Source organism: Uloborus diversus, chromosome 3 (assembly GCF_026930045.1).
Source record: "Uloborus diversus isolate 005 chromosome 3, Udiv.v.3.1, whole genome shotgun sequence".
Taxonomy (NCBI): domain Eukaryota; kingdom Metazoa; phylum Arthropoda; class Arachnida; order Araneae; family Uloboridae; genus Uloborus; species Uloborus diversus.
In genome coordinates this window covers 210,792,732-210,807,047 of record NC_072733.1, presented here as the reverse complement: position 1 = coordinate 210,807,047, position 14,316 = coordinate 210,792,732, and the positions used below count along the sequence as shown (strand labels likewise).

Sequence of the window (14,316 nt, the reverse complement as noted above, 5' to 3'; positions counted from 1 at the left end):
GGAGGGTAGCTCACGCGCAAGAAGCCCTCCGTGAAAACTGCTATTGAAGCCTAATTAACAATTTGGAAGATTATGATAGAATAAATGTACTAATTGGACAACTGAATTGCAAAGTTGACTAAGAAGCTTTGATTGTTTCTCTGCTAACATTAAAGTTTAGAGGTGTCAGAAGGATACTAATTTTGGATACATTACGTATCAAGGAAGCTTTGGGTGTTATCAGAAATGATGGCAAGTCACTTCTGATACCCATCAGAAACACAAACAGCCCAATCAAAAATTGATGTATTGGAGCTCTTATAAGCTCTTATAAAGAAGAAGCAACCTGCCTTACTTCTAACAGCTGCAAGAGTTTTTCCTGGAAGGATAGTGTGAAACTGCATGGTATTTATTAGTAGACAAGCCAAGTCATATTTGCTCCCTTAAGCTGTGATGTTATACGATTTCTCACTATTTAAGCAGATCAGAGATATGACTAGCTGTTGCAATTCTGTTCTTCCCTAGCTTGAATTGACACAAAATGTAAATAATATTTGAGAGCATATGGGCTTTCAACTTTCATCAAACATTTCACTCAATCTTGGAATATGTACATTAATAGTAAACATTCCTTTAATATTACTTCTAACTGAACCTTCAAAAAAATATATACTAACCCAGATTCAAAGCTCAGCGCAAACTCGATTTCAGAAACAAACTCCTTGAGACTCTTAAAAATAACTGAAAATAATAATAATAATAATAATAAATACATGTAACAAATTGAATAAGTGAAGAAAATAAATAGGAAATGTACAAAAACTAAGTGACAAAAGTTACCAATTATATTTTTTGCAGTTGGCTCACAAACTAGCACTTCATTAGCATCAACTGACTCGACATCTTTCTGCATAAAGAAGTCATGGTTAATATTTTAGGTTTAGCAAATTACTTTATACCTGAAATTATTCAAGGAAAATGCAGTTTTGTAATCTTGGAGTAACTCACTTTGAAGTTCCACTTAGCATGACTTTTTTAAACCCAATTAGAAACAGGTGTTTTATATTTTGAGAAGTTAAATCCCCAAATACTTTAAATTGCAGATAACTAGAAACAACAACGGCAAAAACTCCATGCATTTATATTAATACTACTGCAATAGGTTATTTCATGCATAGTGATTTATTAATAGGAAAAAAATTGAAAAGCCTAAGTCTCAAGACAAAAAAAAAAAATTAATTTGAATTTTGACCTCTTGAATTCAAATTATGTTTTTCGCAATCACGAGTATGTGTGTGTTTGTAGGCATGTGAGTTTATGTGGGGGGGGGGGGGGGGGGTACGTGTGTTTGTGTGTAGGGGGGTATGTGTATGTGTGTAGGCATGTGTGTTAACGTCTGTGTGCAGGTATGAGTGGTGTGGGTAGTTGTGTGTATGAGTGTTTGTGTGTGGGGAGGGAGGAATGTGTATGAGTGTGTAGGCATATGTGTTTGTGTCTGTGTGCAGGCATGAGTGTGTGGGTAGTTGTGTGTGTAGGTGTCTGTATGTATGCGTGTGTGTGTATGCATTTGAGTGTGTGTATGTGTTTGTGTGTAGACGTATGTATGTGTGTGTATGTGTTTGTGTGTGTGTATGTGTTTGTATGTGTGTATGTGTTTGTGTGCGTGTGTGTGTATGTATGCGCGTGTGTGTAGGACATGGATGCAACCTGGAGACGGCTTTCGCTATAGGAGCAGCATCGTGAGGAGGCGGTCGACGGTGATGGTGCGGAGGGTGCTAGCGGGAAAATAAAATGATAGCACATCAAAACAGTCAAATGAAAGCAATAAGCAATCGTGATTGCTGAAAAAAAAAGAATCCTTAACGCTATAACAAAAATTTAATCAACTGATAATGGGGAAAATGTCCATCTGGCTGATATTAATACAAAAGACGATAAAAACAATTGCATGTTCAAACTAAAACCAAGCAAATGTGTTGAAGCATTTCAAATAGAATATGCAAGGACTTTATAAGATAGGAAAAATATAAAATATTTTGAGCATTTGACTTCAAAGAGCTTTTTTTCTTGTTTTAAATAAAGCTGAAAAGATTTTGGGGCAGTAGTGTTAAAATGCGATGGCAAACTATTTTTTTTTTTTTTTGAAACAATGCTGCATGAAGAAAGTTTAATAACGAAATGTGAATTATATTATTTTAAGAATGCTGATATTCTGGTATGTAGGCTGTAATAATAGTATTAGGATAGGTGAACCAGCAAATGAAAACAACGCATTGAATGAACAGCTCAAATTTTAAAATAATAATGGTAATGTTTCAAAAGTTTTTTTCTGATTTGAATTTGTAGCTATAACTGGGTCATTCTCACAAACACGGTCAATTTCATGTCCATGTAAGAATTTACGAATATTGTATGACTCATTCATGGATCATACCACATCAAATCGCCTTAATTACAGTGCTGGTAAAAAAAATTGCATCATCTGCGCCGCAAAGGAGAGGAATATCATCCCGACTGCATTCAACACACAGTTAAGCATCCCGTATCCCAGATGATTTGGGGATGTGTTTCTGATCAAGGGGTTGATGAGTTTCACTTTGTGTAAGGAACAGTAAATGCTCAGGTGTATATTGGCATTTTGGAGGAGAAATTGCTTCCTACTATCCGGGATCACTTTACTTCAGTTCCAAATGTCATTTTCCAGGATGATTCTGCTCCGTGCCATAGGGCAAAACTGGTAAGTAACAATTTAAAAACCTTTATCCTGCCATTAGACTTAAATTGACATGGGGAAAAGTAACTTTTTTTTCTCTAAACTCACATGCAGGTTCAGAAATAGAAAAATGAGCATGGAGTCAGCAATTTGCTTTGACCCGGAAACAGCCCCGATCTACGTAAACAATTATAGGATTCCTGCTGTTAAATGTTTATTTCATAAGTTTTGCAGAATTTTCCATACATTCATTGTTAATCGGTCGACCAAAATTTCTCACATAATCCCATTGTAGAGGATATGCGAGGGAGATGCAATTTATTTTACCGGCACTGTAAATAGTTGGCCGTGCAGTCACGTCTCCGATTTTGTCCATTATTTTTTTTTACGAATAGATATCTATGAGACAAGCTCAAATGAATTTTTAAAGATTTTTTGAATAAAAATTACGATTTGGAGAATTTTTTTTAAATTCGATTTTTGATCATTTTTTGGAGTCACTGTTTTGTCATGAATTTAGAAAAATCTCTCTGATTTCTTTATTTTTCAACCAATTAAGCTGAACTTGGTATCAATTTCAAGCAAATACTTTTCTATTATAATGTAAACAACAGAAAGTATTCTGTGAATAGTTGGGTGTTGCCACTCCTTATCTAAAATCAGTTTTTATGCTTTTTCAATAGGGAGGTTTTATAAGTTTGGAGTAACTACTATGATCTGCATCTTTTTTTTTTGTAGCATATTTAAATCATTTTTAAGCTATGTAGAAAAAGTAGAAGAGTGTTTTTTGTAGTTTTGAAGTAAAAAAAATAAAGTTTGTTTTGCAGAAAATACAAGTTTTCAATTACTTTAAAGCCCTTTTAAGCTTAAAGCCCTTTTGGGGCTTTTTTAGCCCAAAAACCTTTTAGAGAAATTAATACTGGACTATTAAAGGATAAAAATTGAATTGTATCAATTGTTAAGAACAAAAAAAGTTCTTGACTTTGGAAAAGAACTGCACAAAAACCTCCATTTCAGACTTAACGAAAAAACAAAAAACACCTTTGATTGAAAGTATACTAAATATTAAGGAGAATAATTTGAAGAATAGTGCTAAAAAATATTGCTAATGGCATTATTTTGCATGTTTTTGACATTAAAAGATTTAAAAAAAAAAAAGAATTACTCTTGAAAAGTTTCCATAGCATGAACTTGTTTTGGATTAGGTAACACATGACAATGATCCTCCACTCTTACAGTACTCATACAGCACAACTCTAGATTTATCTGAAGAAGATTAATTTTGCTGATTAAAATATATTTTAAAATCTCTTTGAAACTTACTTAAAAATTGATAAAAACTCTGATTTTCTCATCTTTTGATACAAAGAAAATTTCTTCCATCTGCCCTCTTTTTAAAGAGATCAAACAGAAGATATTGAAGGAAATTTGTAAGTTGGTTCTGCAATATAGAAAAAAAGAGTTTGAGATAATTTTAATTGAATTAAGAAATAAAGTAATTTTTTAAAATAAATGCAATCCACACAAGCGCATGCCTTTCATTTCTCATTTTATAATCAACAAAAGCCATGTGTCAATTCACTTTCAAAGGGCAAGAACAATGATGTGTACAATGTTTGTATAATGTGTGTACAACAGTATTTTTTCATTAATAACACAATGTAAACAATTACTTGTATTCATACTAAGTACATAAATTACATACTTCTCAACGAAAAGAAAGTTTTTTTAATTTTTCCTCAAAGTAGACATTATAAATTATTTTTTAAGGCAGTGAGTTTGAATCAGATCATTTAGGGAACAAAGAAACCATACCAAAACTAAATAGAACCTCTGAACATATAAGGATTTTGCCACTATAATTAAAAAATAACCAGGTTTGTACCTAGTACTAGTACAAGCAGTTGTTTGGATTCCTTTCATTATGCAAGCAACACAGTTTGTAAGCCATATTACACATCATTCTTCAAATGCTTTGAAAGTCAATCGACACATAGTTTAGTCGGTTATAAAATTTTAAATGAAAGGGATGCTTATGCGCACTGCATTTATTTAAAAAATTTACTCTATTTCTCAACTCAATTCAAAATGATCTCAAATTTTTTTATTGCAGAACAACTTACAAATTTCCTTCAATACCTTCTGTTTGATCTCTTTAAAAAGATGCAGATGGAACACATTTCCTCTGTATCAAAAGATGAGAAAATCAGAATTTCTATCAATAAGTTTCATTAAGATTTTAAAATATATTTCAATCAGCAAAAATAATCTTCTTCAGAGAAATCTAGAGTTGTGTTGCATGAGTATTGTAGGAGTGGCGGATAATTGTCAGGTGTTACGTAATCCAAACAAGTTAATTCTATCGGAGTAAATCAAAAAGTCTTTGCGTCTATTTTTTTTAGTCGAAATATGACTGAATACAAAGCAAACATATACATTCCCAGCAGTGAGTTCCTTGAACCGTACCAGCCATATCTGCTTTTTGCTCGGAAGAGTAGAGCTGCTATCAGTCATTTAAGATGACGGTTGTTCTTCAGACGTCTACAGCTTATGAGCAGCGAAGTGTTATTCGTTTTACATAGAGCAATGGACAAAAGCCCATAGCAATTCACAGGGGCACTTATAGTCCAGACCTTGCCCTAGTGATTTTTACCTTTTCGCTCCACTGAAGAAGTTTCTGGCAGGACAGAGATTCACATGTGACAAAGAAGCCAAGAACGTGGTCTGACACTGGTTGCACAGGCAGCCAGAAAAATTTACAACAGGAGGATTTCTAATTTAGTGCTGCAATGGGACAAATGTCTGAACCCGTGTGATGACTACGTAGAGAAAAAGTGTAAAGAATGTAGTACACTACGTATATTGTAAAATACCTGTATGTACCTGTTTTTGGCAAATAAAAAAACAGGTGCAAAGACTTTTTGATTTGCCCTCGTATGAAAGCTGTTCAATAGTAATTCTTTTTTTTAATATCCTTTAATGTCGAAAAACATGCAACAAATTGCCATTACAAATATTTTTTACACTATTTTTCAAATTATTCTCCTTAATACTTAATATACTTTCAATCAAAAGTTTTTTTTTTGTAAAGTCTGAAGCAGAGGTTTTTGCAAAATTCTTTTCCAAAGTCAAGATTTTTTTAGCGCTTAACTATTTGATAATAATCAATTTTTATCCTTTGACAGTTCAGAATTAACTGTTCTGAAAAGTTTTGGGGCTCTTTTAATATTGAAAGGGCTTTAAAGTAATAGAAAACTTATATTACTGCAAAACAAACTTCATTTTTTATTTCAAAACAACAAAACACCCTTCTACTTTTTTCTACATAGCAAGAGAATGATTTAAATGTGCTACAAAAACAATTTGATGCAGATCAAAGTAGGTCCGGAGATATGACTTATTGACTCTCCCAATTGGAAAAGCATAAAAACTGACTTTAGATAAGGAGTGGCAACACCCAACTATTTACAGAATACTTTCTGTTATTTACACTGAAGGAGAAAAGTATTAGCTTGAAATTTATACCAAATTTGGTTTAATTGATTGAAAAATCAAGAATTTAGAGAGATTTTTCTAAATTCATGAAAATACGGTGTCGACGAAAAATGATAAAAAAAATTCTTAAAAGTGCAATTTTCATTCAAAAAATCTAAAAAAATTCATTTGGGTTTGTCTCATAGATATCTATTTATAAAAAAATAATGGACAAAATCGGAGATGCGTGCGGCACAAGGCATTAGGCAATTTGGCGTGAAATGACCCACCTATTTTTAGGAGCTAAATTACTTTTCAGGGTAAAGTTTAACGAGATCATTAAAAGTAAAATTTCTACATTTTATTTTTAATGTCTTTAATGTAAGTCTAAAGTATCCAAATGTCATTTGCTCCCTTGTACCTACTGTTAGTAAAAAATGAGCAAAAATTAATTTTTATGCAAACAAACAATCAGTTCACATTTTTATGGTTTTTATTTCAAAACTAGAAAACCCCCCGTCAAGATATGACGGGTGAAAATTGCTTCTACATTTGAACGAAGCGATTGCCCGTTTAGTGATATTTTGATGGTTGACATTTTACCCTAACTCCAGTGGATTAACCCTAAACTCCAGTAGATAGTGTTCATTGTTGACGCCTTTTTCGTTTCTTCATTACCCTCAAGTGACACAGTCTTACCAGTAAAACAGTTACATTACCGGATCCAGTTCAGCCCTGTCACAATAAAGCTCAAATCGAGCTGTAACTCGATCATTGGCTATTATATATATGAACATATTGAAGAATTTAAGTTAAAAAGATCATTTGAAATTCGTTCACGTAATTATTTTAAAGTTTCTCTACAGCAGTTAGTGTCATCCCCTCACAACAGTCAATTTCCTTTATAGAATCGCAAGGAGATTAATTTTTGTCAGCAAAAATGTGTAGTAATTTACAACTGGAAACCAAGAAAAATATTGCAACATATTTGTGTCTTTAATTTGTCAGAAATTATTACTTGGGATCTATATGAAAGCATAAAATTAGAGAAGTGTTTTTGAATCCGTCATTCTTTCACATCTGTTTCTACAGGGAAAAAAATTAAATTATGCATGAAAACTGCATAATCATAAGTTGCTCCCTGGTTTGAGAAAGAGGCCATTGGTTTACCTGCCTGGAATCTTAGTAAAAAAACATGCAATTCTGGTGCTACCGAAATAAATAAACTCAACTTTGCTTCGATAAGTTCACCACACTTCAACATCGATTTCAATGTGTCATAGGTATTTGTCTTTGGTTCAAAATTTACAACTTCTGCCTTTTGAACAAATAGAAGCCATTCAACTTTGGTAGGGTCTCAGCTTTAGGGGAGATTGTGTGGTGTGAGAGAACTACTAGTAAACAAAAAGTGGGTTTGAAGAACTAGTTTAAGGAAAGAAATATTTTCTTTTAGTAATTTCAAGTTACATGAATTTTTGACCAAATTGCTTTTACTAAACTGCAAAAAAGAAAAACAAATCTTTTGAAACTGGTTATAATTAGAAAAAAGGGTCCAGGTATTTTGCATATAAAAGTAAATTTCCCTGACATTTCCAGTACAAAAGATTTCCCTGACAATTTCAGGTTTTCCATGTTTTCCAGGTGGGCAGACACTCTGTCTTTTTCAGCCTTTCTTTTAGCTCAAGAAATGCTTGTCTGAATGTATCAAGGCAAACTTTTAAGGAAAGCATTCTGAAGCATTATCTGTTATATACAACATAAAAAAGGGCGAAGTGTAATTTTAAAATATATACAGTTGTTAATGATTAAAGACACATTTTTAGTAAACTGCCACTGATTGTTAATAATAACAACAACGTTTACAAAAACCTTATATTAGGGGATACATGATCCCATGGATCAAGTATCCCTATAAAATATGAACACAATGAAAACAATATAACTGTAGTTTACTAAGTTGACTTTAATTTTAAACATTCAAAACCATGTTCACACAATACAATTTATCATAGTATGATACTGATCACTATTCCTGCAGTAAATCTGCTAAATAATTAAAATATCATTTTGCACTTGTAACCAAACTCAGGGTTTTTATTTAAACAGAACACCTCAAACATATAAACATCAACTAATTCTACTGATGAATTATGTTCTGATCAACCAAATGAGCTTGAACAAGTTGAAATTGATTATCCTTGTTTGAATTTAAAACAAAAAATGATTTTGCTATTGTTAGATTTACAATGAAAGAGAGAGTTGCTTATTATGTAAATCAAATAGAATGCAAAGTTGGATTTCCAGAGCTTGAAACAAGTTTTTTAAAACGAAAAAGTAATATGCTTAATCAATCCATTAATCCTTAAGAATTGACCAAAGTTAGTAGATGAGAATGAATGTGTAAAGATGCCACATCCAGTTAGGTGGAGTGTAACTTTAAGAACTTCAACAATTGTAATGTTTGTTTTTCATGGTGTTGACTTTTAAGGTTTTGAAAACATATGCTAGGTATTCTTTTCTTTTTCATAAATATACAGATACTTACATTTTTCATCTTTAAAAAATAATACTTAAACATTTTGAAAAACTCTTAATTTTATTACTGCAAGGCAAAAAGTAAATTTTTGTAGTTATCATTGTAATTTTTTAATTAGTTCTTGTAATTTTAGCTTCATTACGCTACTTTTAAAAGAATTAGTTTCATTTATAAAATATATTGTTCATAATTGAATTGGCGAATAAGTAACTGGTCAAAAGCATCTAAGTTCATTAAAGTTGTGACATTTTTTCACAAACTTCCCAGTTGAATTTAAAACAATGTTATTTGTGTTTTCACATTATTAGCATCTAATAAAGAAAATTAGAAATGTTGTTAATGTTTAGAAACATTATGTAGAAAACTAAAATTCATAGGTAAACTGCTGATCTAATGAAAAGTCTCTGTGGATCAAGTAACCCCCATGAAGGGATCAACTATCCCTTGATGTGGGGATACAGGATCCTTTTTTAAAAATTTTGGAAAAAAATATTTTACCAAAACTATCTGTTTAATTTCAACTGAAAAAAAAACTGTCAGATAGAGGAAACAATTGCAATTGTTCATACAATCTTTTTTTAAAAAACTGACAATTTTCAGCAGAGAAAAAAAATTGAAAACTAAAGTGCAGATCTACAGTATCCCCAGTCTCCCCTTTAATGCTGTTCAAAATGTATTTTATTTTTTTTTCAGAACCAATATTTTTTTTATAAAGCCCTTACATATATCTGTCTCTATAAAAGGTTTCATTTGATTCCACCCACTTTAATTTTTCTGAACTTAACAAGCTCAAAATGACTGTTTTTGTGAGAATGAACCCACTATTTTTAATGCGATTCCAAAAAGAAAATGATTAGAAAATGTTGTGTTACTTTGTCGAATATACATGTTCATTTGCTGGGTTGTTATATCTTCTGTCATTTAAACCACCAAAAATATCACAACATAGAACTGTAAAAATTTTGAATTTTTCAAAAATAATTACATGTATCAATTAAAATGTTTTTATGGTCATGAGTCAAATGCTAGAGTTTTTAACAATGTTATGCATTTTCGAAAAAAACATTTTTGTGGCAGTGTTCACTTATTGGTCCATCACCTCTATTTATGAAACGAGTGGGAATTTCATATGAGAGTAGGGACCTAGAACTTGGCTAAAAATGCTGGAGAGATTGCTGATATTCTAAATTACTTTTATCCCAGTGTTTTTTAACCTCAACAATGGAAATGAGAAAGACACAAGCAAACAAACAGCTTGCTTCAGAATTTGACCTTTACTCGAGAGAATTGTTGATTTTACTTGAAAGAAGTCACGGGTTCTAAGGTTCAAGAACTTCATAGTGTTTGGAAATTTTAAAACAATGAGTAACTTAAACAATAGTAGACTGTCGGTCTTAAACATTTTAACTAAGGAACAATGCGACTGGACTGAAAGCAGACTAATCAATGGCTTTTTTTCAAGAAAGGGTGTAGTCTAACGATAGGACAGGTAATTAAAGATCATGACTCCAACTTCAGTGGCTTGTAAAATGTTTGAAGTTTTGGTCAACATTAAGATTAAGAGTTTTTTAGAAGCAGGAGACACCCATTTAAAATAGTTTACAAGAAACAGTAATTACTTGCAGTGTGATGAATAGTTTGAAGCAAAGTTTAGATCCTAATTGGAGATTGAAATAATAAACAGCTTGGGACCAGAGTGCGCTGCAGCTCATCACTTTTGTAATTTATTTGTTTTAGGCATAAAAACATATTTTTATTATATTGGCTACAAAGTAGAAAACTGCAACTTGTAGTGGAGAAAAATCAAAACATTTTAATGTAAAAAAGCCTGCTTAATGGTTACCACTTCATGTTTTTTTTTTTCTTTTTTGGCATTGCTTATTAATGGATTTCCACTGCACATGTAAATGTGAACTTGCACATTTTAGTACATACACATATATAACTTTAATGTGTCTACAAGTATGAACGTTAATTATCAGGAATGAGCAGGAAAAGCATTCCTGATTTGTGAATTTATTGATTAGCTGAGCAAATAAAAATCTGTGATTAATGAAATATATTTAATGTATTAGGGATAAAGGAAAAAAAAATTGAAATGCAAAAGTTTCTTGTTATTATGCCAGAATAAATGTAACAAGTAACAAAAATTGTTATTGTAGAATATACCGTTAATGAAAATTACACAACCACAAAAAATTAACTATATATTCATGCAAAAAAGTAAAGTATAGAATTTCTAGGTAATAAAGTTTCTTTCAGCTTTTGTAGTTCTTAAAACAACATGTTTTCAAGAAGGTAAAACTAGCTTAAATTCTGCAAGTTCAAATAAAAACGGATGATCTGAAACGAATGTGTCATACAAAACAGTACAACATAGTTTTTGCCCCTAATTCAAAGGATCTGTATGACATTTATCAACTTTCAAAGTAGTGGAAACATTTTCAATAACAGTAGGAAGTACAAATATCATTGCAAATATTTGAGAAGGGTGCTGAGAGAGAATTTTAATAGAACCAATATTGTGTATATGTCTTGCAAAATTACTTTACTTGATTTTCTTTTTTCAATATTCAATTTACTTCCTATTTTGAAAAGAAAAACATGCTAAAAGGGAACTATGAACTAGAACTTTTCATAGCTTCCTTAGAACAGCTATTTTTTTTCCTGTAGGATATTTGAAAATTGTCCCTTTAAGAGCACTTTGACAAGGTAAAGTGAAGCATGCTTTTTGATGGCTAAAGTTACAGTCAAAAGAAAAAAAAAGAAAGAAAAACTAGAAACCGAGGGTAAGGAGTAAATCTGTTTGCATAAAAAAATCACTTGAAAGTACACAAAACGATGACCATTTAATATTTCTTTGTCAGAATCAGAGCTGTAGCATAATTCTAATGAATCCACATTGTGTATTACAACATTTTAAACACTGTAAATGCTAAATGTATGTAATGATTTAACAAAAAATACACTGAACAATTTTGCAGCATAGCATACATAAAATAACATAATGCATAAAAGTACTGAAAGCACAATTGAAACTCACCTTTCCTTTTAAGGAATCCTTCTGTTCTTGCAAATATGATTTCATGTTAATTGCATGAGAGGAGCCATCAAACTTAAAAAGCGCATGCTGAAAAAATATGTACAAGTTAACATTTAATAATTATTACCAACAAACATACTTTGGCCAGAAGCTAATAGACAGATTGGATCATAATTGACTACTGAAGCACAAAAATGTACAAAACATGAATAAATATGTAGATATTCTTAATCTGATTAGTAGAACTAATTTTTAGCACCCCACAAAACGCTGTCATTAATTAAAGTTGTTAATACAGCTTTGATTGGAGGTTAGGACGGTACATTTGGAAAGCCATCAAGAAAATTTTAAGAAAGTCACTTTTCTTACTGGTAAGAATTGTTATTAAATGAAAAGTTTAATCGTATTTCATTATGTTAAATTTTATTCTGCAGGTTCATTTACTAAGACATGTTGATCATCCATATTTGTTCTAAGCAAATAAAAATTTTGCATTTAATAGATAACCATATATGTTGAGAGACTAAGAGGTAGTCATCTAAAATGCCAGTAATTGACAAAAAAGGGTTGTAATGAATTTATGTTGGTTTTTTCTAAAAACCAAAACAATTACTAACATTTTTGTGCTTAAAAGAAAATATATTAGAACTTTCATTCAGGAAAAAATATTTTTACAAGTAATTAACTAGTGAGGTAAATTAATAAATGCTTTAGCTCAATCACTAAAAATTTGTAGATAATGAAATATTAATAAGTGAAGTGGGGTATGCCAGTTAATGTAGGGAAATGTCAAATGCTACACTTAGGTCATGGAAATAAGCACACCCGTAATTATTTACAGGGTTTGGTTGTTAGTGAGGAAGAAAATGTTATTGATCTGGGTGTCTGAACAAATCAGGATTTCAAGTTCAGTCAACAGTGCAGCAGCATTGCAAGTAACAAAGCCAACAGAATGCTTGTGTTTATTAATAGATCTATTCTAGAAGGTTCTTCTACCTTTATATAGGAGTTTAATAAGATCTCATTTGGAGTATGCTTATCAGTTTTGGTCTCCTTATCTCAGGAAAGATATTTTTGTATTGATAGGGCTTCAAAGAAGAGTTACTAGACTAGTAAGGGGACATTCAGATTTAGATTATGATATCAGACTTAATAGGCTTAATATGTATAGCCTGGAGCAAAGGAGAGTCAGAGGGGACATGATTCAGTAGCTTAAATTTATCAAAATGAAAGATGTTAAGGGTTTACTGTTATGCAAATAAAAGATTTTGAGGGGTTATTGTTTTAAGCTATTCAAATCTCAGGCTAACCTGGAAATGAGGAAAAATTGCTATTTTAGTAGGATTGTGGGCACTTGGAACAGCTTACTAGAAGAGACAGTAATGAGCAAGAGGGTGGATGGCTTTAAGAGAGCCATTGCTGGGTGTCACATTTGTATTTGTATATTTCTTTGTCTTACAATTGATTTATTTTTTTCAATAAAAAGCATTCCCTTTTGGTAAGGAAAGTTATCAGATTTGCCCAAAAGGTATGTCAGCAAGTTCGGCAACTATGGCTTGGCCTGCAGAGAGGCTTGGCTTAAAACTGAAATACTGTAGATTGGAGAGAGTGAGGTAGCGGGAAAGGGGTTTGGCACACTATCCTACCTGTATGACTACTATTATATATTTAAATATTACATTAAGGGTGGTCCAAAAGTGACTTTTCCTACATACAAAGCTCAAGAGGCGCATCAGCAAAACCAAAATTTTAGATAGTTATTTGAAGAAATGAAATTAAGACCGTAATGATTTTGAATTACGCAGTACTTGTAAGAATTATTTATGAAAATTAGCTCTGCACTGGTGAAATTGCTTTGTAACCGTAACTGCACTTGATGCGATGCATTCTTTTCTGATGTGTTCAAGTCAGTTGAAACCATGAGTAGTGCTATGAATGTTTCATATTAATAAAAAATTAAATTTGAAAGAATAGTGAGTTTACTTAATACAACTTGAATCTTGAATTCCTGATAGAAGTTATTTCGGTTCTCACTGTTAGAGTAACAGAAAATTAATTTTGAAATTTTCAATTTGCAACATCTAATCTTTTCTTGCACAAATTAATTATTGTATTGAAAAACCAAATAGCATTGGAGCTTGTGGAGCATGATACAAAAATGAGAAATTTTAGTCCTAGTGACAATATAAAAGCAAAGGATTCTTCAGGCACTTAGCATAACTCAGAGTACAATATGTGCAAAACACAGCTTGTGGGGGAAAAAACCTTAAAAAAAAACAGTGTGGAAAGCGTTTCAGCAACTGGTCCTCGAACTTGCCAATGAGCAAAATTTGCCACATGCTGATCATTCTAACACCATTTGTGGTTTTCCAATATGCTGATCAGTTTGCACAAGGAAAAAGTGGGCGTTGTCAGTTGAAAGTTTTGAGATTTGTTCACTAACTGCAACAGTGAGCACTCCTTTGTTTAAAACCAACACAATCTCGAGCACATACCTTCAAAAATAACCATATAAAATTTTTTAGCTTAACTGGTTCAGCGAATAGGCTGCTAGAGCTTGTGTATTGGGAT

At 31.7% G+C, this 14,316-nt stretch overlaps 1 protein-coding gene across 1 annotated transcript in view; it reads right to left on the bottom strand.

Moving 5' to 3' along the window:
- Positions 1 to 14,316, bottom strand: part of LOC129219158 (exocyst complex component 4-like) — a 73,530-nt gene that overhangs the window by 13,342 nt on the left and 45,872 nt on the right. The window contains exons 11-13 of the mRNA XM_054853477.1: positions 11,746 to 11,832; positions 820 to 886; positions 657 to 720 (exon numbers count right to left, since the gene is read on the bottom strand). Of these exons, the coding sequence (XP_054709452.1) occupies positions 657 to 720; positions 820 to 886; positions 11,746 to 11,832 (218 nt within the window). The remainder of the gene's footprint in view (positions 1 to 656; positions 721 to 819; positions 887 to 11,745; positions 11,833 to 14,316) is intronic.